This window comes from Vanacampus margaritifer, chromosome 7 (genome assembly GCF_051991255.1).
Source record: "Vanacampus margaritifer isolate UIUO_Vmar chromosome 7, RoL_Vmar_1.0, whole genome shotgun sequence".
Taxonomy (NCBI): Eukaryota; Metazoa; Chordata; class Actinopteri; order Syngnathiformes; family Syngnathidae; genus Vanacampus; species Vanacampus margaritifer.
In genome coordinates, this window is record NC_135438.1 from 16,350,864 (window position 1) to 16,378,492 (window position 27,629).

At 37.7% G+C, this 27,629-nt stretch overlaps 2 protein-coding genes across 2 annotated transcripts; both read left to right on the top strand.

Moving 5' to 3' along the window:
- The first annotated feature begins 1,257 nt into the window (after positions 1-1,257).
- Positions 1,258-19,800, top strand: LOC144055691 (procollagen galactosyltransferase 1-like). The gene is made up of 12 exons (XM_077571910.1): positions 1,258-1,753; positions 9,375-9,485; positions 9,579-9,696; positions 10,177-10,311; positions 13,820-14,024; positions 14,099-14,218; positions 14,697-14,773; positions 14,853-14,959; positions 16,655-16,787; positions 17,101-17,228; positions 17,479-17,685; positions 18,516-19,800. The coding sequence occupies exons 1-12, from the start codon at positions 1,536-1,538 to the stop codon at positions 18,784-18,786; spliced, it is 1,830 nt and encodes a 609-aa protein (XP_077428036.1). The 5' UTR covers positions 1,258-1,535; the 3' UTR covers positions 18,787-19,800.
- A 1,069-nt stretch (positions 19,801-20,869) lies between these two features.
- Positions 20,870-27,126, top strand: LOC144054626 (nucleoredoxin-like protein 1). The gene is made up of 5 exons (XM_077569781.1): positions 20,870-20,996; positions 22,079-22,383; positions 25,225-25,501; positions 25,589-25,678; positions 25,929-27,126. The coding sequence occupies exons 3-5, from the start codon at positions 25,266-25,268 to the stop codon at positions 26,269-26,271; spliced, it is 669 nt and encodes a 222-aa protein (XP_077425907.1). The 5' UTR covers positions 20,870-20,996; positions 22,079-22,383; positions 25,225-25,265; the 3' UTR covers positions 26,272-27,126.
- Positions 27,127-27,629: the final 503 nt, after the last annotated feature.

Consider the following 27,629-nt stretch of genomic DNA (forward strand, 5'->3'; position numbering starts at 1 on the left):
TTTCAACAACGTTGAATCAGAGTGCTGAAACGGCTAACAATAAAACATTTTCAACCAGTGGTACAATTGTTCATCTAAATGTGAAAAAAAGCTTCTTGAGAAAATTACTATGGGACGATGCCGTCCAAAGTCACAACAGTGTGGGTTGACTCGCTCGCTTCTGCCATCGCTTTTGGGTCCTGTCCTCGACCCGCTCAATTCTCAAACACTATGAAGTCGTGTTAAACTAAGACGGGTTTACCAGTTAGCTTTATGGATTGCAAGGCGTGCCTTTTGAGAATGTACATTATGTACTAATGCCAATAAAGACTCCAATCACGTCATTATATATGTAACAATACCGGTTTGAACCAGAATATCGAATCGTTCCACTTTTAAATTTATTGAGTTACATATTGAATAGTCTTTTATTTAAATATATGTTCCAAAGAAATGGCACATTTACAGTCCTGCCAAGTTCATTCCAATTTATGACAACCAAAAAGTAATTGCATCATCCTCTCTCTCACTAAGCATGTGGATTGAATCATGATTCCACCGAGTCTAATCGAATCATTCTACTTTTAAATCAGACCGTCCTTGAAATGTTTTGCACCCCATGTAGGCTATCAAAAACTGTATTGAATTGTCTTCTGTGGAGAGATGCGCACTCCAACCATTAAACTTCACAAAAACATCCGTGCCTGCTTTTTGAAGTATTTAAAACCAAATGTCATATCACCATTGATTCTTGAAATATTGATATCATTCAAACACCATTTCCTTCTTTTACTCAAGTTTTTTCCCCCCCGGATAAAATAATTATTAATTTATTTATCGATTTGGCTAAGCTGAAAAAGTTTATACTTCTTCCTACTCTTTTTCTGAACATGTATAAATGCTTTGTGTCGTTGATTTTTAAAAAAATAATAATTTATTTTATTTTTTTACTCTTGTATGTACATGTTCAAAATAAATAAATAAATAAATAAATAAACTAATTAATTAATTCAATGTAGTATTTTTTTATTCAAATTAAGGGCAATTTTCTATTAAATTTTCTAAGATGATGCAACAAGCAGCAGTCCCTGGGCTCCAGTAATGTAAAGTAAAGAAAACAGTTTTTTAAAGTAATGTAAAGAAAACGGTAACCGTGTGGATGAGCATCAGGGCACGCCCACAATAAGTTCTCTCTATTTCCTGCCAGACACCCGTTGGCTATGCTTAAAGGGAAAGGTACATATAGGCGTCTCAGCAAAGAATGAGCCATGGCCATCTACGGCACAGACAGAAATGTTTGCTAAAATATTGTTATCAATATAATAGTGAAAGTCTCATGTGGGTTCTGTTGTGTTACCAAAAGCAGAAAGACAACTTCTTCGGAAGGCGGAGCACTAGTGGGACAACTTGAATCGTCCCCTTTAACTCAGCCCACCCCTCCGCCATGTCGATACTATCGGCATAACACAACAGCAGGACGCACCTAACCTCTTTGCTCGAGCCATACGTGTCTCCTCATCTGTCGGCCGCACCACCAAAACGCGTCTTTCCCTGCCATGCCCCGCATCGCCTCGCTGCTATCCGCCCTGCTGTTCGTCCACTTTTCGGGCCTGAGCTGGGGCTACTTCCCCGAGGAGCGCTGGAGCCCCGAGTCCCCTCTCCTCGCCCCACGGGTGGTTGTCGCTCTTATCTGCCGCAACTCTGCGCACTCTTTGCCGCTCTTCCTTGGAGCCTTGGAGCGCTTCCGCTACCCGAAGGATCGCATAGCTTTGTGGTGAGTGTCGCTGCTGTAAAGTCACAATTATTATAACATTATAACAGACTTATCTTGATAGAAATTGAAAGTGAAATCTGATGAAGAGTTTATCAAATCGCCTGTGTTCTTAACCAGCGTTCTGTTAGTAGACATCCTTCTTTTAGTCTAAATCTTTCCAGTATATCACATCTGTTAATCTTTTGGGTGCATTATATTATGCATGTATTTTCTAAACCGAAGAGAGAATCATCTTGGAGAGATGCACGGGAAAGGAGTAGTCAGGGCCCGTTGCACTACTCGAGTTATGTCTGTGAAAAGTTCCATTCAGTTTGGGATCTTCTCTCATTCCCCCCCTTATGTCCCTGCCCCTCTTTTCCTGCCACATCTTTAGACTCGATTGGAAACACCGCCTTACTCTTCTGCACTCCACAGCCCTAGCACAAAAGCTTGACAAGATTTATTTCCTTGTATTCCAGTCACAGGTGGTAGAAGTTCTCACACTCTGTACTCAAGTAAAAGCCCAGATCCAGATACTTGTTTAATATGAACGTCCTTGGTAAAAGTTGTATTGATTGAACTCCTGTATGCAAGTAAAGAAATAATAAAAAAAACTGTAGAAAACTAAATTACAGTACAGTACTCTCAAAGGTACTTAAAAAAAAGTTTAAAAAATAAGCTTTTTACGGTCAATTATCTACAAAAACAAAAATTTTCTTTATTTTATTAACTTAAATAGTGCTCATGCTAAGAAGAAGAAAAAAAAATGTTGCGTAAGTCGCTTGTTGTTGAAAAGCTTGCTAACGTCGATAATATGAGTTCCTATTGACAATTTTGAACATCTGGCCATTTGGGGGGCGTATTTGTATTGCTTTTGCCTGCGACTAGCATACACAGCAGGCAGATTGCAATAGTAGTCAAACAAAATTTCACCGCATTATTTAAATAAAAGATAATGCTCACAAATCAAATTACAACCACCCAAATCCTATGCTTTTCAACAAATGGAGAGCTTCCTTTCATTGACTTGATGCTGCATTCGAGGAATGTGTGAAATCAGGTTGATCCCACTTGGATTGTCTCACTAACGACCTCAAAGCGTTCGAGGCAAACAACAAAGATGGCTGATTAAGATCAGTTGTTTGTTGTTCTGGTTAATGTAGTCAGTCCAAATCATGTTGGGTTACGTGAAGTTACTTACTTTGAAAAACTGAATTAATGTCATAATTTGTTATAATAATAATTATGTAAATTATGTTTTGCCATTTCCAGTCTGTGTCCCTATTGTCGAATGATGTCAGATTGAAGCTGGAGATCGGGCTACTTTTTTTTTTTTACTGACTTTGCAACTCGGCTCTTCAAGTTCAATGTGGCGTTCCCAATGATCTGATGCTGCCTTCATGTGGTATTGAAATTATGGTAAATACCACATGTCGAGTAGAAAATTGCACGTGACCGCCCCCTCATGTCGTAATTAGGAGTGTCCAAGTAGCACGTGAAGGCAGGGTGAATATATGACTTGATAGCCGACACGCCAAGACGCCATATTGCTCCTCCCAAAAAAACGTTTCTCGGCATACGATCCTATACATTTACAGTATCAAAATTGGAGAACATTTGAGACGGTACGTAATAGAAACAGCATGATTTATGATGTTTTAATTAGTTAAACATAAACAAGAGGACTTCAGACATTTTACAAATTGCCTTAAGTACATGTATAAATTAAATGCTTAATGATGTTTACAGGAGGAAACTTGTACATATATATATATATATATATATATATATATATATATATATATAAAGAATTATATTCAACAAAAGATGTCTCTGCCAAATCTAATATTGGGGTCTAAGGGACTGAGTGATAAGAAAAAAAAGGGGGTCTTCAAAGCAGCACATACCTGCCACTTGTTAATTTTTATTTTTTATTTTTACTTGTCAGTGGCCGTTCCTGTGCACACTTCCTGGTTTGAAGTCAGAAAAGTCCGAATTCCCATCTTCCTCTTGTCCTCGAATGCAGCATTAGACCTCCATTTTGACTTGTGGTGTAAGCTCGGAATTGCAATTAGCTTTGCTGACAATATAAACTGCTAACAAAGGATGCTAAACTAGCTAATAATGTCAATTGGAGAAAAAAAACATTACTTAAGTAGTTCAGTTTTTTTTTTCCGGGTTAGCTAGAGATTTTTTGAGAATGCCAGCTGGTGGTTTTTAGGCTGTCACATTGTTTCACAAGATACAATTCACATTCACCACAAAGTACGATTGTAGTTGACTACATTTACATTTACTCATTTCATATCTGGTAAGTTATGGTGGCCATTTGGTTCAACTTTATCCCTGAGTCTTGAAATGCTGAGTAAGCATTTATCTGCCGTTTCTGACATTATCATCACAACAATTTGATCCGATTCTTAGTTCCCTTTTATATGACAAGCAACAGAACAAACTAGCTGGCTAGCTGGCTACGTTACTTATCCTACGTTACATTCCTGTTTCGTGTCCTCCTTGTCTTGGCAAAACTTCCGCTCGTAAAATACATGAATCTAAATAACGATGCTGTATGGTCTCTACATGGCCAGTGACCACACACCATATATTTGTAAGCATCTAAACACATGTAGGCTTGCAGTTCCATCTTGAGTGTAAACACTAGGTTTCTACACTAAATAAAGATAAATATCGGGACACTTTGTAACATCTTCCTTCCACTCTGTAATGTTGTTGCTTTCCATCCAACAACGTTTTTTTTAAGTAATTTTCAGGATCGTTTATAGTCAGTTTGTGTACATGTTAACGAACCTTGCTGTCCTTTCTGCTCCAACAATGCACACACACACATCCTGATTATGTCATCTTTATTAATAAACAGGAAAAGGGTCTATAAACCCCCAATATCTCAATCAGATAAGATCCCAACCTTGTTAACTTTACCTCTCTATATTTACTTTTTGACCCATGTCGTTATCCTAAGATTTTGAAGTAATGAGCCTTTCTTGGCAACGTAAGGACTAGAAAGTACAGATATCTGTTTTCAAATGTAGGGAGTAAAATGAGTCTTATTGAGTCTTAAAGTTAACTCATTCATTGCCATTGACGGCTATAGACGTAAAAAATTTAATTTGAACTATATTAGTTTCAATTTTTTTTCTACTTTTCTTAACAAGAGTATGAAAACCTAGATTTTTTTTTAATTGTGCATTTATAACAAAAATAAAATTGGTGATTAATTACAATTAAAAAAATAAATCGTCTGACGCCCCTAATTTTTTTATAATAATTTATTTTTCTTTTTTTTATTAGGGGCATCAGGCGGTTACAATTATTAATTGTAATTAATCACATGACTTCACTAGTTAACTCCAAGATTAATCACAAATTTTATATCTGTTCTAAATGTACAATACATTTTTTTTCTAGGTTTTCATACTCTTGTTAACAAAAGTGGTGAAAAATGTGGAACTAATAGTTCAAATTCATTTTTGACGTCTATAGCTGTCAATGGCAGTGAATGAGTTAAGTAGCAGAGTAGGTTGGAATTTTGAATGGAAGATGGGGGTGGGATTAAATACATTTTCTTCTTCGCGCTCCCTTTCAGGCAGAATTGGACTTTATCTTTTTGTTGTTGTTGCTTCTCTCTCTCTCTCTCTCTCTCTCTCTCTCATCTTGTTGTTTTTTTCTTTCCTTGTGGAACCTGCAACTGACTGTGCTTGTTATTGCCTGAAACAAAAATAAAAAATTAAAATGAATGGAAAAAAAGTACTGAAGTTAAGTATAGATACTTCCTCCGTACTTGGTTACTTCTTACCACTGATCCCAGTATGCCCCCCCCCCCCCATTTTATCCAGTCCCAGCCTTCCAGACTTGTATTATCTTACTTCCTCTTGTTTTGATCATATGCCAGTAGACCTGCATTTTTGGAGATTAAACTAATCTTTTCTTCTGCATATATTTGACAGGTAAGATTATATTTTGGCACCCCAAGTGTTTTAGCAAAGCAATGGCGCATCAACAGTGTCAAGCAGACTTAAGTTTGGTGAGAATAATTGAGAACCTTCGAGCTAAATATAGACATAAGTAAACATATTGTTCAATCTCGTGGGAGGGCTGTCTCCTTTTGAATGTTGAATTTAGTATAAAAGCAGCATGTGTTCATTCTGTTTCCTTGGATTTTAGCCAAAAATTTCGGATTCGTTTATCCATGTGGCAGCTTGAGCACAGCTCTTTTTCTGCGTCCTCCGTTAGAATACCTAGAAAGTTTCAAAACATAAACTCAGTGGCCCCAGCCACCTGTCGATACCTGCAGCGCAAGCTGACAATGTAAGACGAAGCACCCTGGCACGCCGCTTCATATAAACACATGCATGTTGATTTTTATGGTGGAGGCGTGTGCTGCATGGACTTGCAGGATAGAGAATAACCTTCCTTAAGGTTTATGTTCTCCCCCACCTCAGATCTTTCCAATTATTTAGGTCTGTTTTTGTTGCTATTTAAACAGTTTATATATTAGCGACAAACTTCATTTTGACATGCAATAACATTATTCCTCTCTTTCCAAAGATTTTAATGTCCCTAAAGAAGTACAAATTCTGAATTCAGTCTACATTTTTGGGAAAAAAAAACTTCCTCTAAACAACTTTTGACTTTAGTTTTGCACTTTCTAGCGCTTTTTGTAGCTTTTTTGTTCACACTTTTTCCAAAAGGAAGACAGTCACATTCTACAGCATTTTTGTAACAATATAACTTATTCGCTACCAGTCCAGTTAAAATCTATCTTTGACGTCTATAGCCGTCGATGGCAGTGAATGAGTTAAGAATGTTAAATTGGGACACTTAAGGCACTGATGCTTCGTGACTCACATTTATTTTTTCTGGGGGAAACCCTGCAACAATGCAACATCTATAGATTCTTTGACAGACACTAGCTTACTAATATCTGAAATGAGCTCTCACGAGTTACCATGTTGCTCAGTGCACTAAAAACACAGTTTGTTTAAGGTGTTGTCGCATAACATTGTTGTGCTGGCTAGCTTCTGAGCATGAGCAGTGAGTACGAGTAGCACAAAACCAAAGCTCTAATTCAGTCTATCTTTGTTTTTCCTCCAAATAATGATGAATGATTTTTTTTTTGCCACTGAATCCGTTGAATTGTGTCCTGTACGCTTCTTAACTTTCTGCCTAAATTCCCTGTGTGTGTCTCACTACTTGCTCCCGCACTTGGCAGTTTGTCATTGGCTGGCTTTAGTTGACATACTACCAACATACAATCAGTATTGTGAATGTTTATATCGCTAGCGTAGAACTGAAACCTCAAAATTAGATAAATTTAGAATTATTTCACAAATCTATACTATTGGTCAGTCCATACGTGTGGGTGTTATTTTGACAATTTATTGACCAATATAGAGCGTTGCAGTGGCTTGCTTTGTTTGATGATGCAATGTTTTTGGTTGAACAAACATGCCGTTTTTGGGGTCCCCTAAAAAATTTGGATTTTTGGAGGTACAAGGATTCTGCCAAAAGATGATGCTACAATAACGTTAAATCGTTCAGCTCTACATAAAATATGACCGGCTATAACGGGTGCAGTGTGAGGGATGAACAGAGGGATTGCTAACTGGCAAGCATACAAGCATACTTCAAACTAAAGGTGGGAATCTTTGAATGTCTCACGATTCGATTCGATTCCGATTTTTGGTTGTGCAATTCGATTCGGAATCAATTTTTGATTAAGAAAGATTTTTGATTCAAAATTATTTGATTGACAATGATTTTTGCTTCAATTTATAGATGTTCAAGGAATTGTAATGATCTACTCCAGTCTGACTCGCTAATGCTAATTAGTGCGCTACTCGCGGCACTTTTATCACTCAAAGGAACGGCTCTACGCTGCAAAAAAACAATTTTTATTGGAATAACTTGATTGTGACTTTTTCCTTCTACTCTCTAATGTGGCTACAACTTAATAGTGTAACAGACTGCATGAAACCACACTGCCCCTAAGTGGCCAAATCGGGTACAACATGAACAGCGCTCCCAATAAGGGCACACACAAACAAAGGGAAGACAGTATAAAATAATTTAAATAAAATCGATTTTGGGACATTTAAAATGGATTCTGAGTCGTACTAAATGAGTATCGCGATTCTTATGAGAATCGATTTTTTTGGCACACCCCTACTTCAAACATACTTTGTGGCGTGATAGGTTGTGCAGATTAGATTCCCATCAATGGGGGAAAAAAATCAGGCCATAGTTTGTTTACATTTATCATGTCTGAGTGATAAACAACCCAACACTAGCATTTCTTAACACTATAATAATAGATAGGATGATAACATAAATTAAAATTTTTGATAAATAAATTAAAAAAAATTGTTAGTTTTTAGCAATCAAGTAACTTGATGGGTGGGTACTTATTGTGCTGCTGTTGTTTCATATATGTGGCGGCCATGTTGGCAGGGGCAACTTTCCCATCAAAGGTAATGGAAAACATGGACATTAGCTTAGCATCCAATAGACACGTAGGATAAGATTAAAAAAAAAAAAAGCATATTTATTTACAATAATTTAGTATTGCACTTGGTATTTTTAGGCCATGAAAAAACGGTTGACCCCCTATCCCCAATTAGTCGTTAAGTTGAGTTTTCACTGGACATTATAATTAAAGTAGTGCATCTAGAGTTTGTTTTTTTGTAAGTGGAAAATCAGGCTGACATTTGCATTTGCTCAATTGAATGCCAAATCTAGTGTAACAAAAAGAAAAATGTTTTTGCAGCCCTGGTTGGATCTCATTAGATTGTGCAGATGTGCTATACTTGATCTGTTCCATTGCTGTTTGGATGGTACAAGGAAAGGGATGTACACATTAGAGAGAGCATGAGAACACGAATGGCTGTGCTGTGATGTTCTCACATTCAAGCGCCGAAACGGCACTTGAATGTGAGAACATCGCACAGATGTTAAAATAAGCACCTGCGGCACGTCGTCCGTCAACGGCTACATGATGCCGGAGGGTGTGAAACCATTTTCCCCTCATACCTACACATTCCATGTGTCACCCCTTTGCCCCTGCCCATTAATCTGAAAAGATTTGTTTCGTAGCCGCGTGGACCCTCAGTCTTTGTCTGTGTGCTACAGCTCACATTGATGGTACAGAGCTATCCTGTAGAAAAAAAAAAGAAGAAGCTTCAGAGCCCGAAAAACTATCATCCTGTTATTATGATACAAATCAATAATTCCCTTTTAAATTGGTGCCATTGTTTTAGTATTGAGTCATTTTGTCTTTTTAAAAGCCTACATTCCACTATCAAACTAATATGTACAGATATACACTAGAATAGATGGAGCAGGACAGAAAACAATAGTGGCGCTCCGGGCTTTTGCTTGCCTGACTAATGAGGTGATTATATTACACTCCTGTGATTGATACGGTGCTCCAGATTCAGTCATTGAACCAGTGCAGCCAAATTATATCACCGTAGAATCCTTTTTATGAAGTCCATATTTTATAAGGAGACATTTTAATTAGGCATCAGCACCTCTGCTGTTCCAATATATTTAATCAGTGCATCCCTTTGGAGTGTTTTGTGTGCCCGTCACTGAAAAAGTGTGTCTATCCCTCCTCTCGCCACAGGGTGGCGACAGATCACAACATAGATAACACTACGGCCGTCCTGCGAGAGTGGCTCATCAAGGTGCAGAATGACTATCACTATGTGGAGTGGAGACCAGATGATGGATCCAGGTAATTTTGTGCGTGTGAATGAGGGTGAGTGAGGGGCCGACCCAAGCACTGTGTTTAAGGTTCTAACACCGCTGTCAACCGTGCCCACCTTAGTGCTTTTGAGGACGAGGTGGGGCCCAAACACTGGAATAATCTTCGTTATGAACACGTGATGAAGCTTCGCCAGGGGGCGTTGGACACAGCCCGTGAGGTCTGGGCTGACTACCTCCTGGTATGTTGTCAGTCAAACAACATCTTGATATAGCTGATTTTGTTATCTTGCATTGAGGATAAACAGATGGACTGATATGAAATTGTATGAAAAATAATTGAAGCAGTTCACATTTTAATGTAGAAATACTAAATGTGTTGCTTTCTGTTATTTGCAAAAATCGATCGAAATGGTCAGACACCCACGGCTTGTCCCTGTGAAACATGAGTCGCATTGTATTTAGACATGTTTTATTCACCCGCTTTGTTTTTGACATTTTAATGGAGATGTTTGGCAGAGGATGATAAAGCTTACATCCTGTTGCTATGGTTGCCTGTGTTGAAATGCACATTATTTTTCTGGAAGAGCTCCTTGCATATTGGACATGGTTCCCCGCCAGACGCGTTTGCTGCCAGTTCAATTGTTGTTTAAGGAGTCACAGAAGATCCAGTAGCAAGCAGAATAGCGTCTTTTCACCAAAGCTCTTTTCTTTGCTGACAGCTGGCCGACTGTGACAACCTCCTCACCAACCCAGATGTGTTGTGGAAACTGATGAGAGAAAATAAGACCATTGTTGCCCCAATGATGGAGTCCAGAGCTGCATATTCCAACTTCTGGTGCGGCATGACTTCGCAGGTATTGTTGATGGCCATTTGTCAGCCAGTACATTACATTACACCCACTTTACATGTCCTTCACATATGAACGACGTTAATATTCGCTGGGTACAGTGAAATAACATTCAAATTAGAGGTGTCAGGTGATATATATTTTTTTTAACTGTAATTAATCACATGAATTCAATAGTTAACTCACGATTAATTAAAATTTTGTATATCTGTTCTAAATGTACAATCAAATGTATAATAAAATATTTTTTTTGTTTTCACACTCTTGTTAACATGAAGTGAAAAAAATGCTAATAAAAATATAGCTGCATCTTTTAGTCATTGATACAGTAATTTCGTAATAATTCATAAAATTTAGTTAAAATTAAAAAAGATGTACTGTAAATAACAAACACAATTTTTCTGCCACTAGATGGCATAATTGCATTCGTAAGACGTTAGTGACAGCTCAGTGCATTTTTTCTTTTCATATTAAGATCTCTCTAATCTTTAACATGAAGTAACTTGAGAAATTTTGCACATATTTAAAATTGTAAAATACAACTTCACTCCATTCTCCACAAAACTATGCATTATTATTAAATTTATTACTGCTAAATTTTGACGTGGACGTGTCTGCTTCGTTGTGATTTGCATTCCCCCAGCAAGGCTTTCCAAGTAAGGGGCGGTCATTAATCGCGCGTTAAAACAATTAGTGGCGTTAAAGGAACTTTAAATTAACTCAAAATGAACGCACTAATTTTGACACACCTAATTTAAATACATTATTAAATTATGTATTAAAGAATCCAAGTATTGAAAGTTCCATACCACTTAGGTCGCTATTGGCAATCATTTTTCTTATTTGATAATCAACAAGCTAATAATGTAGCATATTTACAGTGGATTTAATTTTGTATGCCTTCTGTGTAATCTAGGTTTGCATCAGTTACTTAAAAATTGAATGAGCAAGTACTGATACCAGGTATCGCTGTTTCAAATTATCGATACTTGTGACGGTGTCCAACAACACCGGTATTGATTACCCTCTTGTGGCCATTTTACAATCAAGGTCTAAAAATGACAAATTAGGTGAATAGAAAATTGCCATTCATTTCATGCAGTTTAAAGTTAAAATGCTGTATTGGTATATATGTCTTCTTTTTCTTCTTCTTCTTTTTTTTAAAATTATCTATCTTTTTTGGGAGGGTGGAATAGGGGGGATTTTATTTATCAAAAGTACTAGTGTTATTTCAGTTTAAATTCAGCATTAATGACAGTATCTACAGTGGATATAACAAGTCTACACACCCCTATTCAAATGTCAAATTTGTGATATATAAAAATGATACATAAAAACACATTTTCCTACGTGTGTTTGAGAGATTTTCTGTGGCCCAGTGAAAGCAAGTTTAAAAGTTTTGGCCATAATTCCATAAGGTACCTTTGCAAAAACACAACACTGCTCATCACCAAAAAATAAATACATAAAGAAATAAAACACCATAACTATATACGTCAAGTGACGTAGTACCTATCGTCTCATGTAATGAGAGGACAAACAGCCAAATTGTGTTTATCTCAGTGTTTAACCTTAAGATGACACCAAACAGGTTTTTTTTCCCCAAATTCAAGCTTTAAACAAACATGCACTAAAATGTAAAAAATAATGACCAGGACGTGTAGACAGCATTTGTAGACACCAGTATGGGTTGACTCCATTTAACATGAATTTAAAGCTACTGAACGTAGAATATTCCATTTCGAATCGCTACTGCCACCTGCTGACAAAAAATGAAACTGCACATACCGTTCTTCACATACACGCCACGCAAATTACTTCACATGCGGAGACAGGGCGCGGGAAATTCTAACCCAATTCCAGTCTGAAAACTATTGGCCAGAGGCTTGCAGGACTCCCCATTGTGAACAGCCAAGGTGTGAATCTACTAATTAGAAGGCATTTCAGTCATAAATGGTCAAATAAAAAGCTTATTTAAAGTTATTTTTTGAAAAAAAGTTCCATATTGCAACTTTAAAAAAAAAAAAAAAAGCCACATGCCAGTTATAAGAGGATGTGTACACTTTTGCAACTGCATTATCTCAATTTATTTTTCCTTCTCTTTATAGGATTTAAAAAATTAATTGAGTTGATCCAGTTATGTTTTTTTAATGGTGGAAATTTTTTTAAATTATTTTTCTCATTCTCATTTTTTAACATTACCAAAACATGGCTTTTAATATTTTAACATTACAAAAACATAACTTTTGCACTCCACCGTAAGAACTGTTCCTCTTGGTTCAAGCAATACTTTGTGGGGGAAAGCGGAAATAAGATTTTTTGGGGGGATTTTCTATGTGTATCAAAATGTATCAGACACAGCATGCAAATGCTGTATGTGCAGTATATTGCCATTTCCTTTTGAGGTGATTTCACACACTACTAGCCAGCCTTTTTTTTTACAGTATAAATGTGACTTAAGACAGACACATCTGCACATAAATAAGTCATGCAGTCCGGAAGGAGAAATGCTTCGACACTGGCCGTGAGTCTGAATTCCAAACACAGGAATCTCCTCGGTAGTTCCGAAGCAGATGTTCAGCTGCAGCAGAGGAAATTATGTTGGCCATCGACAAAAATGTAGGAATTGTAATTCTGATCGTGCCTCTCAGCATTCAAACCAATAACAGAATCTTTAATATTTAAACTCATTCACTGCCATTGACAGCAATAGACGTCAAAATTTAATTTCCATAAAGTTTCTATACCATTTAAAAAAATTATTAAAAATGCAATTGATTAGATATTTTATTCAAATTTGTTCTATTGTATTCAGTGTTTATTAAAGTTTTTTATCACCCTCAAGAGAAGGCGCAATGTGTCTCATGGTTTATTGAAACAAAATCGGATAGGCAGACTCAGCAAAACTACAGAACTAAGTATGGAAGAAATGATTGATGTGCTTCGTGCAACTAATGGTGCCCATGTAGAAGTGTATTAAAATAGGTAAAAAAAACTTTAATAAACGCTAAATACAATAGAACAAATCTGAATAAAATATCTAATCAATTGGATTTTTAATAAATTTTTGAAATGGTAAAGAGACTTTATGGACACCCTGTATTTCTATTATTTTTTTCCCCATTTTTGTTAACAAGAGCATGAAAGCCTAAAATTGTTTTTTGTACATGTAAAACAGATATAAAATTTGTGATTAATCCTGAGTTAACTAGTGAAGTCATGCGATTAATTACGCTAACACATTTTAATCGCCTGATGCCCTTAATTTTTAATAAATTTTTTTTTAATAATCTTTTTTTTTTTTTTGAAAAGATTATTAAAAATAATAAATATTTTTTTAAATAGGTTTTCATACTCTTGTTAACAAAAGTGGGAAAAAATGTCAAGCTAATAGAAATAGTTCTAATGAATTTTTGACGTCTATAGCCGTCAATGGCAGAGAATGAGTTAATCCGTGTAATCAAATGTGCTTTTAGAAACCATTTCTTTGCATTGTTGGCAACCATCTTGGCAGGGCTACTACAAGCGCACGCCAGCCTACATACCAATCAGGAAGCAGGAGCGTCTTGGCTGTTTTGCCGTCCCGATGGTGCACTCCACGTACTTGGTGGACTTACGGAAGGAAGCCTCTCGGCAGTTGGCTTTTTACCCGCCACACCCGGAGTACAGCTGGCCCCTTGACGATGTCATCGCCTTTGCCTACTCTGCTCGCATGGCAGGTGTGTTGGATGAAATCGTTTTGAAATGTTACACGTGTGATTTTTTTGCATTGCCTGTCATCTTGTGACGTCAGATGTTCAGATGTACGTGTGCAACAAAGAAACCTACGGATACTTTCCGGTGCCCGTGCGTTCCCACGCTAGTTTGTTGGATGAAGCGGAGAGCTTCTTGCACACTCATCTTGAGATCATGGGTGAGTTTGGTTTCAAAGTGTAAAACAAGATTGCGCATAAATGAAGGCAACGCAATATATTGTATAGCGCAATAAAGCGGGTTTTATTTCACTGCTTTTACTACTACTAAAATAGTTCTATAGTCAGCCTTTTTCTCCACATTCAAACCTTGGCAGACAGTTATAGAAAATACTAAATTATGCATTATGCACAACAAAAAGCATGTCTGCTCTGTCGCTATGGAGGTCATCAGAGCACCCAGTGAGTGTTTTTGATTCAGTTGTTACTCCTACTGAAAAATATTTTGGTAACCAAAGTGGTCTGTAGTCATTATCTTTTGTATGCCACATGACATGTAATCATCCACAGAGGAAGGAACACAAACAAGCTGTGAAAAATGATAAAACATATCCTTGCATGAAGCCTTTGGCTCCATTTTTGGTAGCCTGTGATTCATTGCGCATTCTCTTTGTAACCGTATGCCATCTTCTTTCAAAGTGAAAAATCCTCCGCTGGAATATTCCCGCTTCCTCACGCTTCCTCCCAAACAGCCAAACAAGATTGGCTTTGATGAGGTGCAGTCTTGTCCTTCTCACTCGCTCATATAAACACACCCGGCACATTTTCTGAGCTTATGTGTTTGTGTGCACGCAGGTGTTCATGATCAATCTGGTGCGGAGAGCTGACCGGCGCGAGCGCATGCTGACAACCTTACACGAGATGGAGCTCAGCTGTAAAGTTATTGCTGCTGTGGATGGCAAGTACGTTTCGTCGCCTGTAGAATGCATATGGTATTGTGTCAAGGGGGCGGGGCTTAGCATGTGCCAGAATCAACCCCTTCAGACCAGCATTTTTATTGCTGGATATTCTTTCCCCCAACTCTTTTCCCACATAAGAACAACATAAAAAAAAATTTTTCCGGAGGTTATCTCATGTTTTTAATTTTAATCATGGACGTCAAGATAGTATGGCTGTAACGTGTAACCAAGCTAATATGTAACATTTTTAACATTAACATCATGCAAATCTAATTGTGATTATGATTGGTTAGCTAGGATCCAGTCATGAACCAGAAGTGTTGACATCCAAATGATGCGTTTGTATTGGTTTAGACACGCAAATATGTCATGTCCGCTGCAATCATCTGAAGGGGTTAAATTATGATTACATGAATTTGGAATGTAAGATCTTTATTTACAGTAAGTCCGGTTATTGTCAACAACCTCACGATACAATGAGTATCATAATACCGGGGTCATTATACGAAACATATCGCGATACATAACCATTATTTTACATACATTTTTATGAAAAAAAGTCATATGTAAATAATAGGGGTGTCAGGCGATTACAGTTTTTAATCATAGTTAATCGCATGACTTCAATAGTTAACTCACGATTGATGGCAAATTTCATATCGGTTCTAAATGTAAAATAAAATTCATAGTCTTGTTAACATGGAAGTTGGAAACAAATGTAAAACTACTAGAAATAAGGCTGCATCTTTTTAGTCATTGATAAAGTAATTTCATAATAATTCATAAAATTGAGTTTTAAAATTAAAAAGATGTACTGTACTGTAAAGAACAAGTGTGATATTGATTTGTGTTGAGTTCATTTTTGCTGCCACTAGATGGCATAATTACGTTTGTAAGACATTAGTGACATTTTTCTTTTTATAATAAAAGCTATCTAATCTTTAACTTGTGAAATTCTGCACATTTTTAAAATTGTAAAATACAACTTGACCCTAGTCTCCACAAATATATGCATTATTATTCAATTTATTACTGCAAAATATTGACATGGACGTGTCTGCTGCATTGCGACTGGAATTCCTCCAGTACAGGCTTTCCAAGAAAGTTGTGGTCATTAATTGCGCATTAAAAAAATTAGTGTCATTAAGGGAACTTTAAATTAACTCAATATTAACGCACTCATTTTGACACTCCTAGTAAATAATACTTTTACTATGATGGATGGCAAAAAAAAATTCTTCTTCTAACGTTAGCAGCGCTTCCAGTTTTCCGCTAGCGCCATGCCTGGTCGAAATGTGTTACTGCATAGCAAGGAGGAGCTTTCAGAGACACGCCGGGAAACGTTCAATGATATATTCCTGTATCAATAAAAAAAAAGAAAAGAAAAGTAGCACACCCCTAACGTACAATATTAGTCTGTGTATGAATGCAAGTTATGCAAAGATAATAATATAACAATATAAGATAGATATTATTTACCATATGGCTTATTATTGTCGTACTTAAGTCATACATATATATATATATATATATATATATATATATATATATATATATATATATATATAATTTTTTTTAAAGTAAATTGCTTCTATTTAGGGTACCTAATGTTTTTGCCAGTGAGGTCGTACAACAATGTCATCCATATGATGTATTATTCCTCTTGCTAATCTCGTTTATCTCTTCTGTGCTCATCAGGGCCCTGAACAAGAGTGACATAGAGTCCATGGGGATTAAAATGCTGCCGGGCTACAAAGACCCATATCACGGTCGACCTCTCACCAAGGGTGAACTTGGTTGTTTCCTCTCTCATTACAACATCTGGAAGGAGGTGAGGGTTTTGTCGTTACACACGATCGTGTAAGAGTTATTACAACACCTTGCATCAGCAGGTGTGAAAAATATGTGCTTTTGTTTTTATGAATGCCTTCAAATTTGGGTAAACATTGAATCCAATTTAGTGACAGTTTATGCAGGTTTCAGGTACACCGAATGGAAAAAAAAAAAAATAAATCATTGAATTTTGATACCTTGTTTGTAGCATACAGCGATCTCCCCAAGTTCAATTCATATAAACATAGCCATTCCTGTTGTGACTATAATAATAAAAATACAAGCAATGTGTCAAAATTGTGTGCGTGCAGATAGTGGATCGCGGCCTGCGCACGTCCTTGGTCATTGAGGACGACCTGCGCTTTGAGGTGTTCTTTAAACGTCGTCTGCAGGCGTTGCTGCAGGAGGTGACGACGCACAAGCTTGACTGGGATCTCATGTGAGTCAATGCAATGAAAAGTCAGTGTTAAAAATAGAGAGGATTATTTCTCCCTCATACAAAGAAATCCTTCCATCTGTCATCCGCCGTTTCCTCGACACCAGTGACCAGACATTAAAGTCACTGTGATCTCTTTTCACATTCATAGACAGCACAAAAATAATAAGAACATTATTTTACATCTAAACATTTTTTATGAAATTTGAAGAGCTACTATAATACCATTGTCTCCTTTCCCTTGCTCATGCAGTTATATTGGACGCAAGCGAATGCAGGTGGATCATCCAGAGAAGTCGGTACCCAATGTTCACAATCTGGTGGAGGCTGACTACTCATACTGGACTTTAGGCTACATGCTCTCCTTGCAGGGAGCCAAAAAGCTCCTCAAGGTTGAGCCTCTGAAAAAGATGCTTCCTGTTGACGAGTTCCTTCCTGTCATGTTTGACAAACATCCTGTGTGAGTACCGTCCTTCTTCATTTATTTTTATTTTTTTTAAACCTCCTCCAAAGACAGGGTCCCACATTAAGCGTTTTTTCAGTGGTGGCCCTCATTGTTTTATATTTAGCATCTTTTTTACTGTATTATTTTAGCATTTGAGAGAATTACTTCTTTGTAGTTATTTGATTGTTTTGCAATCGAGGAGGGTATGGCCGACGTTTTGCCGATTGAAAAATTGTATCGTGATTAAAGGAATTTCATTTCATCACATAGTATGGTGTAGTATAGTATAGTATTATGCACATATATATATATATATATATATATATATATATATATATATATATATATATATCAGCTTGTATTTTTCAGTATAGATTTACACTTTTTTTATAATGTAGTTAGTTTTCATTCGTTTTTACGGTGTTAATTGTTTTAATTATTTTTTATTATTTTTATTGTAAATGCTGCAGTTTACTTACAGTATAATATACAGTATATTGGGTGTTTTTGGTGAGTACAAGATTTAAAAAAAAATATATAAAAAATTACAATTAAATTTTTCTCAGCCCAATAAGCAAGTTTCCCTTTCGTCTTTCGCTTTGTGTTTTCTTCCCGTAATGCTTTCTCTTAAAAAACGTGACAACTCCACTTACCCTGTAAGGGAATTCTCTTAATTCATGCCAAACGACGTCAACCTGACCAAGATTAATGCAGTGCACTCTTTGTGTTGGCACAAATGGTCAGACTCAAGCCCTTATTTTTCTAGTGTCCCCTCATTTTCTTTGTAGGCGTGTCCCTTGGAAACATTCTAAATCTGCTTGTGATGTCATCTTTCCCCGCTTTAGTTTAGACTACATGGAACACTTTGAGGATCGGAACCTGCGCGCGTTCTCCGCAGAGCCGCTTCTGGTGTATCCGACTCACTACACAGGAGACTCGGGCTACATCAGTGACACGGAGACCTCAGTCGTCTGGAACAATGAGACAACCAGGACCGACTGGGACAGAGCCAAGTCCAGGAAAACCCAGGAACAGGTGGAACTAAGTCTCGAGGCACAGAACTCTGATGTACTACAGTCTGAGCTGGAAAACTGGAGTGCGCGGGATGAATTGTGATGACTTCAGAGAACACTTTGTTACACGCACACACTGAGCAGGTTGACATACTTACTGTACAGCAGAAGAAAGCTGTGATGGTGGGAGGAATGTAGAAGAGGTAAGATGGATGGACACAGGTCCAGTGAGACTTTCACCATCACTTGGTCTTTCTCTTACAGGAGGAGGTAAGATTGACATTTAAAACAACTCTTAAAGAGTCGCTTAGAATCAATGTATCAGTCGTTGTTTCCATTTTCAATTAGCAGTCAAATAATAAGAAAGGGACTGATTATTTTATTTGTTTTTTAATGTAAATTTAAGTTCAATTTAAAGGTCAGGAATAAATGTGTATCAATAGTTTTGTGGTTTTTGTGTGTTGTTTTTAGTATCAAAAATATTTTCTATAATGATACATGGATTACGTAGCAGTTTTATTTTATTTATTGGAATGTATTGGTCCAGATGTGACCAGAGGGAAAAATGTCATATAGATGTAATCACTTACATCAACCAGATCTTTCGAATACACAGGTAGGATTCATTCATTCCATCCATCCATCCATTTTCCGAACCACTTACCCTCCTCACTAGGGTCGCATTCAGTTCTCTGTAACGGAGTGAAGAGACCATTGCAATAGTAAAAGAAATAACTTCATACTCTTAATCTGTAGTATGCTTTGATTTTTAATTTGAGACCAGAGTTAGGGGGGGGGGATTTCACATGTTAATCAAATACAAATTGCCTACAGTGTCTTGTCCCATGCGTTTCCCCCATCACCACTCGTTGCCTTGTTTTCTTCTGCTGTGATGAGTTCAAAGACCAATGACTGTAAAATGATCCTGTAATGCACAATAACAAACTGTATTGATATATTGACACACCTGGTGGTCGTTTTGACAGTTTAGTTGGGAGCCACTAATTCTTCTGCTCTTGGCACCAACTATTCATTGTTTATTTATTATCCATTTATAACATTACTCTTGTCACTAATGAATGTATGTGTGTCATTTTCTATTAAATATGTAACACAACTGTGCTTTTGTTTTATTTCCCCTCACTATTGTTTTACTGAAGCTCAATTAAAGCTCCACTAAGAATTGTACAGCTTTCATTGATTGTGGCGGCCCCATGTGGATGAAAGTGGTAGTGTTTTGCCTGAAAGAAGAGCACATTTTACGTCGTTCACTCCAGCGGGTGAAAGTTGGGCTTTTATTTATTTTCCCATTTTTTTGTATTTTCATTTCTTTGTTTGTTTTGCAGCTTCTGCCATGACAGCAGTAATTGAACATAGAAGTTCAAATCAACTTCCATCTTTGTAACGAAAGGCGGTTCGTGGTGTATACTGTAAAGCGGTCATCACGTTAGTAAAATTTTGTGTGGAAGGGTTCCTGCCACCCTCCTCAAAGTTGCTTAGTGCCAGTAAAACCAATACAGATTCCATTAGGCCACTACAACTGTACCATTCAATTAGTTGTAAGTCAATGTTTCATCAGAAGAGTTATGAACATTTCCTCAGTGTTGTTTTAATGCACATTGTTAAAAAATAAATAAATCCTTACAATAATTTGTATTATGCAGCCCCACTAGTCTAAACAGTATTCTGATTAATAATGTGTTCACGTTGTTCATCTCAGGGGGGCGGCCATTTTGTCACTTGCTGTAGACTGAAAATGACATCAGATAACAACCAATCACGGCTCAGCTTGTGAACAGCATATGAAAAAAGTCAGAAAACAGGTGAGCCGTGATTGGTGGTTACCGGAGAAACTGTGATGTCATTTTCAGTCAACAACAAGTGACAAAATGGCTGCCCCTTAATATGGTTAAGACATGTGGATTTTGCTGCTTAATTTATATTGCATAAAAACACTATCAAAATGCTGTGTTTAGACTAGTGGGGTTTGCACGCAGCATATTCTAAAGGAGACGTGTGGGTTGATTTCCTTTTAAATGCGTGTCAATTTTTTGCAAATTTATGTGTGTGTGTTTTTGATCTGATCATATTTGATATACTATGTTGACATTTTCTTTGTTGCTTTGTAAGGCGGCCCTGCTTAGGTGGAGAAGCACTCCATCAAAGCGCCTCAGTTGTGATGATGTCAATATGATCTGCACCCGGTAGAGGAATGTCTTTTAATTAGTGGCTGCTGGTGCATGGCTGCCAGCACACAGGTGACTGCGTGCTGCAGTCGGCCTCCATTACTGCTCCTCTTTCACCCCGCTACCAGTGAGTCTCTTGTAGTCACTCTTCACTTGTGATGTATGACTGTGCAAGCTCCCGTACACTTTCACAATATTTGATTTTGCCAGTCAACAAAATGGCGGTAGTTGGGGGGCATTTGTGTTCACTGTGTGCGTATATACATCCACGTGCAGCTGCAGAGGTTTGTGTGAGCCAGACTAATCCTATTAGATCTCTCTCGCCTCACCTCTATATTTAACTTACCGCTTTCTCTGAGATTAACGCAGGTTATTTTTCAGCAAAAGGCCCCGCAGATCAATAGTTGCTTTTCAGAGGTGGCGCTCGCTGAGGTTTAATAGAACTGCGTCCCAATCAAACTATCGACTTACTCGGTTCATTTCCGCCACCGTCCGCATCGTGCCTGTCACATCATCTTGATAACAGGATGCAAAAAGAATCTTTGTTATGCTCGGAGGGATAAATGACTGACATAGGTAATTAGTGAAGCATCAGGTAGCACATGCAGCAATGAGAGATTGTATCTCATTTAATGTTAACTCATTTACTGCCATTGACGCCTATAGACGTCAAAAATTAATTTGAACTATTTCCATTAGTTAAATCTTTTTTCCACTTTTGTTAACAAGAGTATGAAAACCTAGAAGAAAAAATATATTGCACATCTAAAACAGATATCAAATTTATGATTAATCGGGAGTTTACTATTGAAGTCATGCGATTAATTACAATTAAAAAATGTAATCGCCTGATGCGATTAAAAAAAGAAAAGAAAAGATTATTGAAAATTAGGAGAATCAGGCGATTACATTTTTTAAGCGTAATTAATTGCATGACTTCACGAGTTAACTCACGATTAATCACAAATTTTATATGTTCTAAAAGTACAATAAAAAAATTGTGGGTTTTAATACTCTTAACAAAAGTGGAAAAAAATGTTAAACTAATAGAAATAGTTAAAATTAATATTTGACGTCTATAACCGTCAATGGCAGTGAATGAGTTTTAAAAATGTAAAAAAAAAATTGTCTGGCCTGTACTTTGTCCTCACCCTGCCATCCAGTTCACCCCCTTTCTCCATCCTTCCCGTCCTCCCTTCTTCTCTTGAGGTAATGAGATTGCCCCTCCTGAGCCGGAGTTTTCAGCGCCTACACAATGACCTCTGCTCTGCTAAATTACCGCATGGACACACCCACTGTAACACACTTGTAATCTCCATCTGTAAATCCTGCTGTCGCTTGGATTCAAAGCACAAAGTGAAGAGGCGAGGCAGTGAAGGTGTCACCGAAAGGGAAAAATGATAATGAAGTGGCGTGAAAGGGAACAAGGCCGAGGAGGAGAGTCAACAAATCAAAGATGAATACAAAGGCTTGGAGGAGAAAGTTGGGATACATTTGAGACAAGGAGTTTCAAGGTGAGGTAAATTACTTGGGCTGTATTCAGCAGCCACCACACGTACAAAGATTGATTGCCTATTAAATTAGCTATTAACTAAACAAGGCAGTGGCTCTAGTATATCAGGCCAGGATCAATGAGCTTCAAAAAGTGAACCGGATGATTGCAAAATTACTTTTCCAAATGTAGGATTTAAGCTTTGACCTCTCTGAGTCTTACAGTAAATCCCCTTTTCCAGGCGATGTCCAGCTTCCAACATACGTCTCCTCTATCAGTCTCGGATGTTTCAGTGTGGAGTTGTCGTCCCAAATAGATCAGCTGAAAGCCAGAGAGCCAAATCTAATTTGTGAGGTTATCACTGTCAATTCACAGCCTGCAGTGACTCCTGCGACACTCAAATACAGGCTGGCCCAGACAGATAAAGTACATTTCGGAGATTTCGGCACCAACTTTATTTCTACATCAGAGACGTATTTCTTGTCTGCTGTTTCAACCATCCACATCATAATCCCACTTCCAAAAGGCTCCCGGGCCGCAGCCCGTTATATTCCTGCAGACTTTTATGTATCATGCATCCAAAATACAGTATGTGCTGTATGCTGTAACACCAACATTAGTTAGCGTTGCACTAGATCAGTGGTGTCAAATATACGGCTAGGGGGCCATTTACGGCCCACCGTCCAACTTTTTACGGCCGTGCCAAATAATATTACAGACAAACCGCAATTCTATTGGATGTGGATGTTAAAATAGTAGGGGTGTTGCGACATCCGCATCGATGCACCCATACAATTAAATATTCTTGTGTAGACTATTTGGAATTAAAATAGAAAAAAATGCTCTTTATTTCAATTTCATGGGCAAAAGTGTTTACATCCACTTTCTGCTCTTTGTCTAAGTCAGATTTATGAAGTATTATTGATTAATTACTATAATTTCTTGAAACTAACATGCATTTGTATACAGTATTATACAATATTCAGTTACAAATAAATTCTATGCAATGTGACAAAATTGTCATCATTTTGCAGGTACTGATACAACCCCTTGATTAACTCATTCACTGCCATTGACGGCTATAGACGTCAAAAATTCATTTGAACTGTTTCTATTAGTTTAACATTTCCCCCCCACACTTTTATTAACAAGAGTATGAAAACCTAGAACAGTTTTTTTTTATTGTAAATTTAGAACAGGTATAAATTGTGTGATTAATCGTGAGTTAACTATTGAAGTCATGCGATTAATTACAATTAAAAATGTATGAAAAATTATGAAAAAGCCTAAACTACTTTACCTTATCACCTTTAATAGAATAGTGTAGTTTCTCAAAAATAATTAAAATACAAGATTGCTTGATTGGTTGGTTTTAGCATGTTTAAAGGGGAAGTCACCCCCCACTCCCCCAAAAATAAAAAATAAAAATTCTTGACAATAATATGTTCTATGCAGCCCCACTAGTCTAAATATGTTATAATATCAGAAGGCGGCAATTTTGCCTCTTGCTTTCGAGTAAAAATGACATCACAGTTTCTCAGGTCTCAGGTAACAACCAATCACAGCGCAGCTTCAGAAAACAGATGAGCTGTGATTGGTGGTTGTCTGAGCCCTGAGCAACTGTGATGTCATCTTCAGTCAACAGTAAGTGGCAAAATGGCCGCCCTCTGTGATGGAGAAAAACGGCTGGATTTTGGCTGCTTAACTCATATTCCACAAATGTGATATTAATCAGAATGTTAAGTAAGTGAGGTCACATATAACATATTGTAAAGAAATGTTTAAGGTTCACTCCCCCATTAATAAAGTCGAAGAATGTCATTGTGGCCTTTGCATCCTTCCATTTTTCTGTAGGTGGCCCTCGGAGTAATCATTTTTTTTTGGGTGGTTTGTGGGGGTGGGGATGGGTGGTTTCTATTCAAGTGGTCATGAAGCATATTTACTTTTAAGTTTTCTGAAAATACTGATACTGTATTATACAATACCATTTTAAAAGGGAAGGTAGTTTTTCTTTACATTATGTTCATATTTGCCACCACTTGTCTAAACTTGTCATTCTGATTAAGATTGTGTTTGTGGAATATGAATTAAACAGCAAAATCCACCCGTTTTTATCCATTCCAAGAGGCGGCCATTTGCCACTTGTTATCGACTGTAAATGACATCACAGTTGCCAAATGAGTCAGGTACCTGCTATCTCGGCTGACCTGTTTTCTGAGTTTAGTCATGTGACGTTTGCAAGCTGAGCTGTGATCGGTCTTTACCTGAGCCCTGACCAACTGTAATGTCATTTTCAGTCAACAGCAAGTAGCAAAATGGCCGCCTCTTGAGATGGACAAAAACGGCTGTTTTTTCTACTTAACTCAAATTCCACAAATGCAATGTTAATCAGAATAGCACGTTTATTGACTAATGTAGCGCTGAGAACATTTTGTTGTAAAGAACATTTTGGACTTCCTGGATTAGTAATAAGGAGTTAGAAAGTCATTTCTCACAATTTGGCAAGTTCAAACTTTGGCTCTTATTGACAACCACACTGAAGTACAAACTCAGTGGCTCACTCACTATGTGACACATTTAGTTAAGTTCATTTGTTGTTATTTGTGGCAGTTTATTGAGGCTTTGTAAATAGTTAACAAATTAAATAGTAACCAATATACTGTATAAATTATGGTTGGAGGCCTTTATAAGGGACCCATTTGTGTTTTTATCCACATTCGGTCAGCACTAGTGTCCAGTATGTGCATGTTGTTAAATTGATGGTGTCATGTGAATCTGTACCTGGACTCAAAGAAATAATAATATTATCGAACACGAGACATACCTGACATTAGATAAACAAGAAAATTTGCCCTCTCCACAGTGGGATCTTCTATCCTCCATTCCAACCGCTCCTATTCCATCATGGTGGACTTTTTCCTCAACCGAGTTCTGGTAGAAAACAACTGGGACCAGGATGAGCTCAACACTGAGCGGGAAATTGTTGGCATTCTGGAAAACCGTATCCTCATGCTGCTTTTTGCATCGGCAGAGTGCGACAAGTGCTGGGAGTTTGTCCCTGTCCTCAACGACTTTTTTAAACGACTGAAAGACCCAGCGTACATTGAATATCCCCGACTTCTGGCGCTCATTTACATCAGGTCTCTGCCAGCATCTTTGCTTGTTTTTACGCCACCGCCCGAGATGAGCTCATGTGTATTCATTTGATCATTTCCATCTCTCTGCAGCTTGGACAAATCAGAGGAGCAACACGGGAGATTTCTCAAAGAGATGCACAAAAAGGTTCTGTTTTTGGCCTTTGAGGACCCGTACAGGAAGTAAGTGGATGGGGGGGTGGGAGAGAGAATCATTTTATTGAGTACACTACACTTTGAATCTGAATCATTCGTTCATCCCGTCCTCCCTTATTACTATAGGGATTTTTATATAGTGGACTTTATAATTCACTCACCAGTCAAATGAAAAGAAGAGTTCCAACACGACTCGGGCACGTCAAAATGTCAAACTCACAAAAATAGGGCGCTGGACTGTGTATTGGATAGGGAGTGAAAGTTTTCTTATATTTAGGGAACTTCAGGCCAAGTTCAAGGTGAAAGATGTCCCTACTGTGGTGGTCCTTCGTCCAGATGGCTCCGTCCTGTCTCCGAATGCCGTACAGGACATTTATCGTTTCGGTTCCGAGTGTTTCCGCAACTGGCAAGAATCATCAGAGCTGATTGAAAGAAGCTTCATGCTCAACGAGGAATTCGACAACCTGAATATGCGCAGCGCCACCGACCCCGTGAGGAGACTCAAATACAAAACAGAGGACGACAAGAGGAAAAAAAGATGGTGGAGGTTGTGGGGTAGAGGGAAAGATGACAACGAAGACAGCGAAAGTGTGGGATACAACGAGAGAGGAGGGCTGTGAAGGAACATGGAGATGACAAAAGGAAGGACTGGAGAGGAGTATACATTCTCTCTAGAAAAGGCAAACCTTTGTCAGTTTTGTCCGTTTAGTTTGTAGTCTTTAACATTGAAAATTCTGCTCTTCAAGGGGCCACAGTTGCCATATTGAACAAATATTTATTGTGTCATATTTGTTGGGGATTACCTGGGGTGTTGTGTAAAAGATCCCCTTAGGCCCCACCACTTCAATGCCACATCTATCTATCTATCTATCTATCTATCTATCTATCTATCTATCTATCTATCTATCTATCTATCTATCTATCTATCTATCTATCTATCTATCTATCTATCTATCTATCTATCTATCTATCTATCTATCTATCTATCTATCTATCTATCTATCTTGCTTTCTAGCTAGTTAGCTAGCTATCAAGCTATCGAGCTATCGAGCTAACGAGCTATCAAGCTATCTACATATAGCTATGCCAGTGACATATCGAGAAGCAGAACAATGAAATGCTTTTGCACTATGGATAGCAGAAGGTACATAATTAGCCTGTGTATCTATATGTGTGGTGGTTGTTTTGAATGTTATTATATGTGCCTTGACCCAATAAAGGTTGAGAAACACGGCTTTAAAGGCACTAAAAATACTTTTTCACAGCATTACCTTATAATGAAGATCTTATCCACACTCTGTATCAGGAGTTACTGGAGGTTAACTGAAGCACACTTAAACCTGGGCCTGTGATGGAACCAGGAGTTCACCTGGCAATTACAATTGTTCAACCCAGTCATAATATTTAAATACCCTGTGATCCCCACTTTTGTGTACTGAGATGTATACTGCTTCCATTAAATGTACAGTACCTTACTGCTGAAGTGCTCCTATCATGACACTGAAAGTTGCTGTGTTTCCCCTGAGCCACTCTACTAATTGTTTCCTCCTCTATCATAAGTTTGATATTCTAGACCATTGACAATAAGCTGCTGGTATAAGGGTGTGTTTATTTCAGCTTGATCTGGCGTTCCCTCGCAAAGCCGGCTCAAGCCATATAGATTGGGCAAGGAAACACTGAAGTCAGAGGGTCCGATCAGAGGCATGACTCCATCACACACTAAAAAGTACTCACTGTTGTTATTGCTCGTAGAGAGCAGTTGTTACAATATGATTCAAATATACAAAGTGCGCCTTCCAGAATGTGTTGCAGGTGCTGGCACCCGCCATTAAGAATAGAAGGTTAAACTTGTGAATGTGAACAAAGCCCAAGCCTACAATTTGGGCACCCTAAGTGAAGTTTGATTTTCGGGCTCTATATTTCTGCCAAGAATATTCTTCATTCATTCATCATTCAGGCAAAGTTAGCTGTTCATGTT

Excerpts from the sequence above, each read along its gene's own strand:
- LOC144055691 (XM_077571910.1), top strand. The coding sequence starts at position 1,536 with ATGCCCCGCATCGCCTCGCTGCTATCCGCCCTGCTGTTCGTCCACTTT. Across the intron at positions 14,774-14,852 it reads ACAAGATTGGCTTTGATGAG|GTGTTCATGATCAATCTGGT; the intron begins GTGCAGTCTTGT and ends GTGTGCACGCAG. Across the intron at positions 14,960-16,654 it reads ATTGCTGCTGTGGATGGCAA|GGCCCTGAACAAGAGTGACA; the intron begins GTACGTTTCGTC and ends TGTGCTCATCAG.
- LOC144054626 (XM_077569781.1), top strand. The coding sequence starts at position 25,266 with ATGGTGGACTTTTTCCTCAACCGAGTTCTGGTAGAAAACAACTGGGAC. Across the intron at positions 25,502-25,588 it reads CTGGCGCTCATTTACATCAG|CTTGGACAAATCAGAGGAGC; the intron begins GTCTCTGCCAGC and ends ATCTCTCTGCAG. Across the intron at positions 25,679-25,928 it reads TTTGAGGACCCGTACAGGAA|GGAACTTCAGGCCAAGTTCA; the intron begins GTAAGTGGATGG and ends TCTTATATTTAG.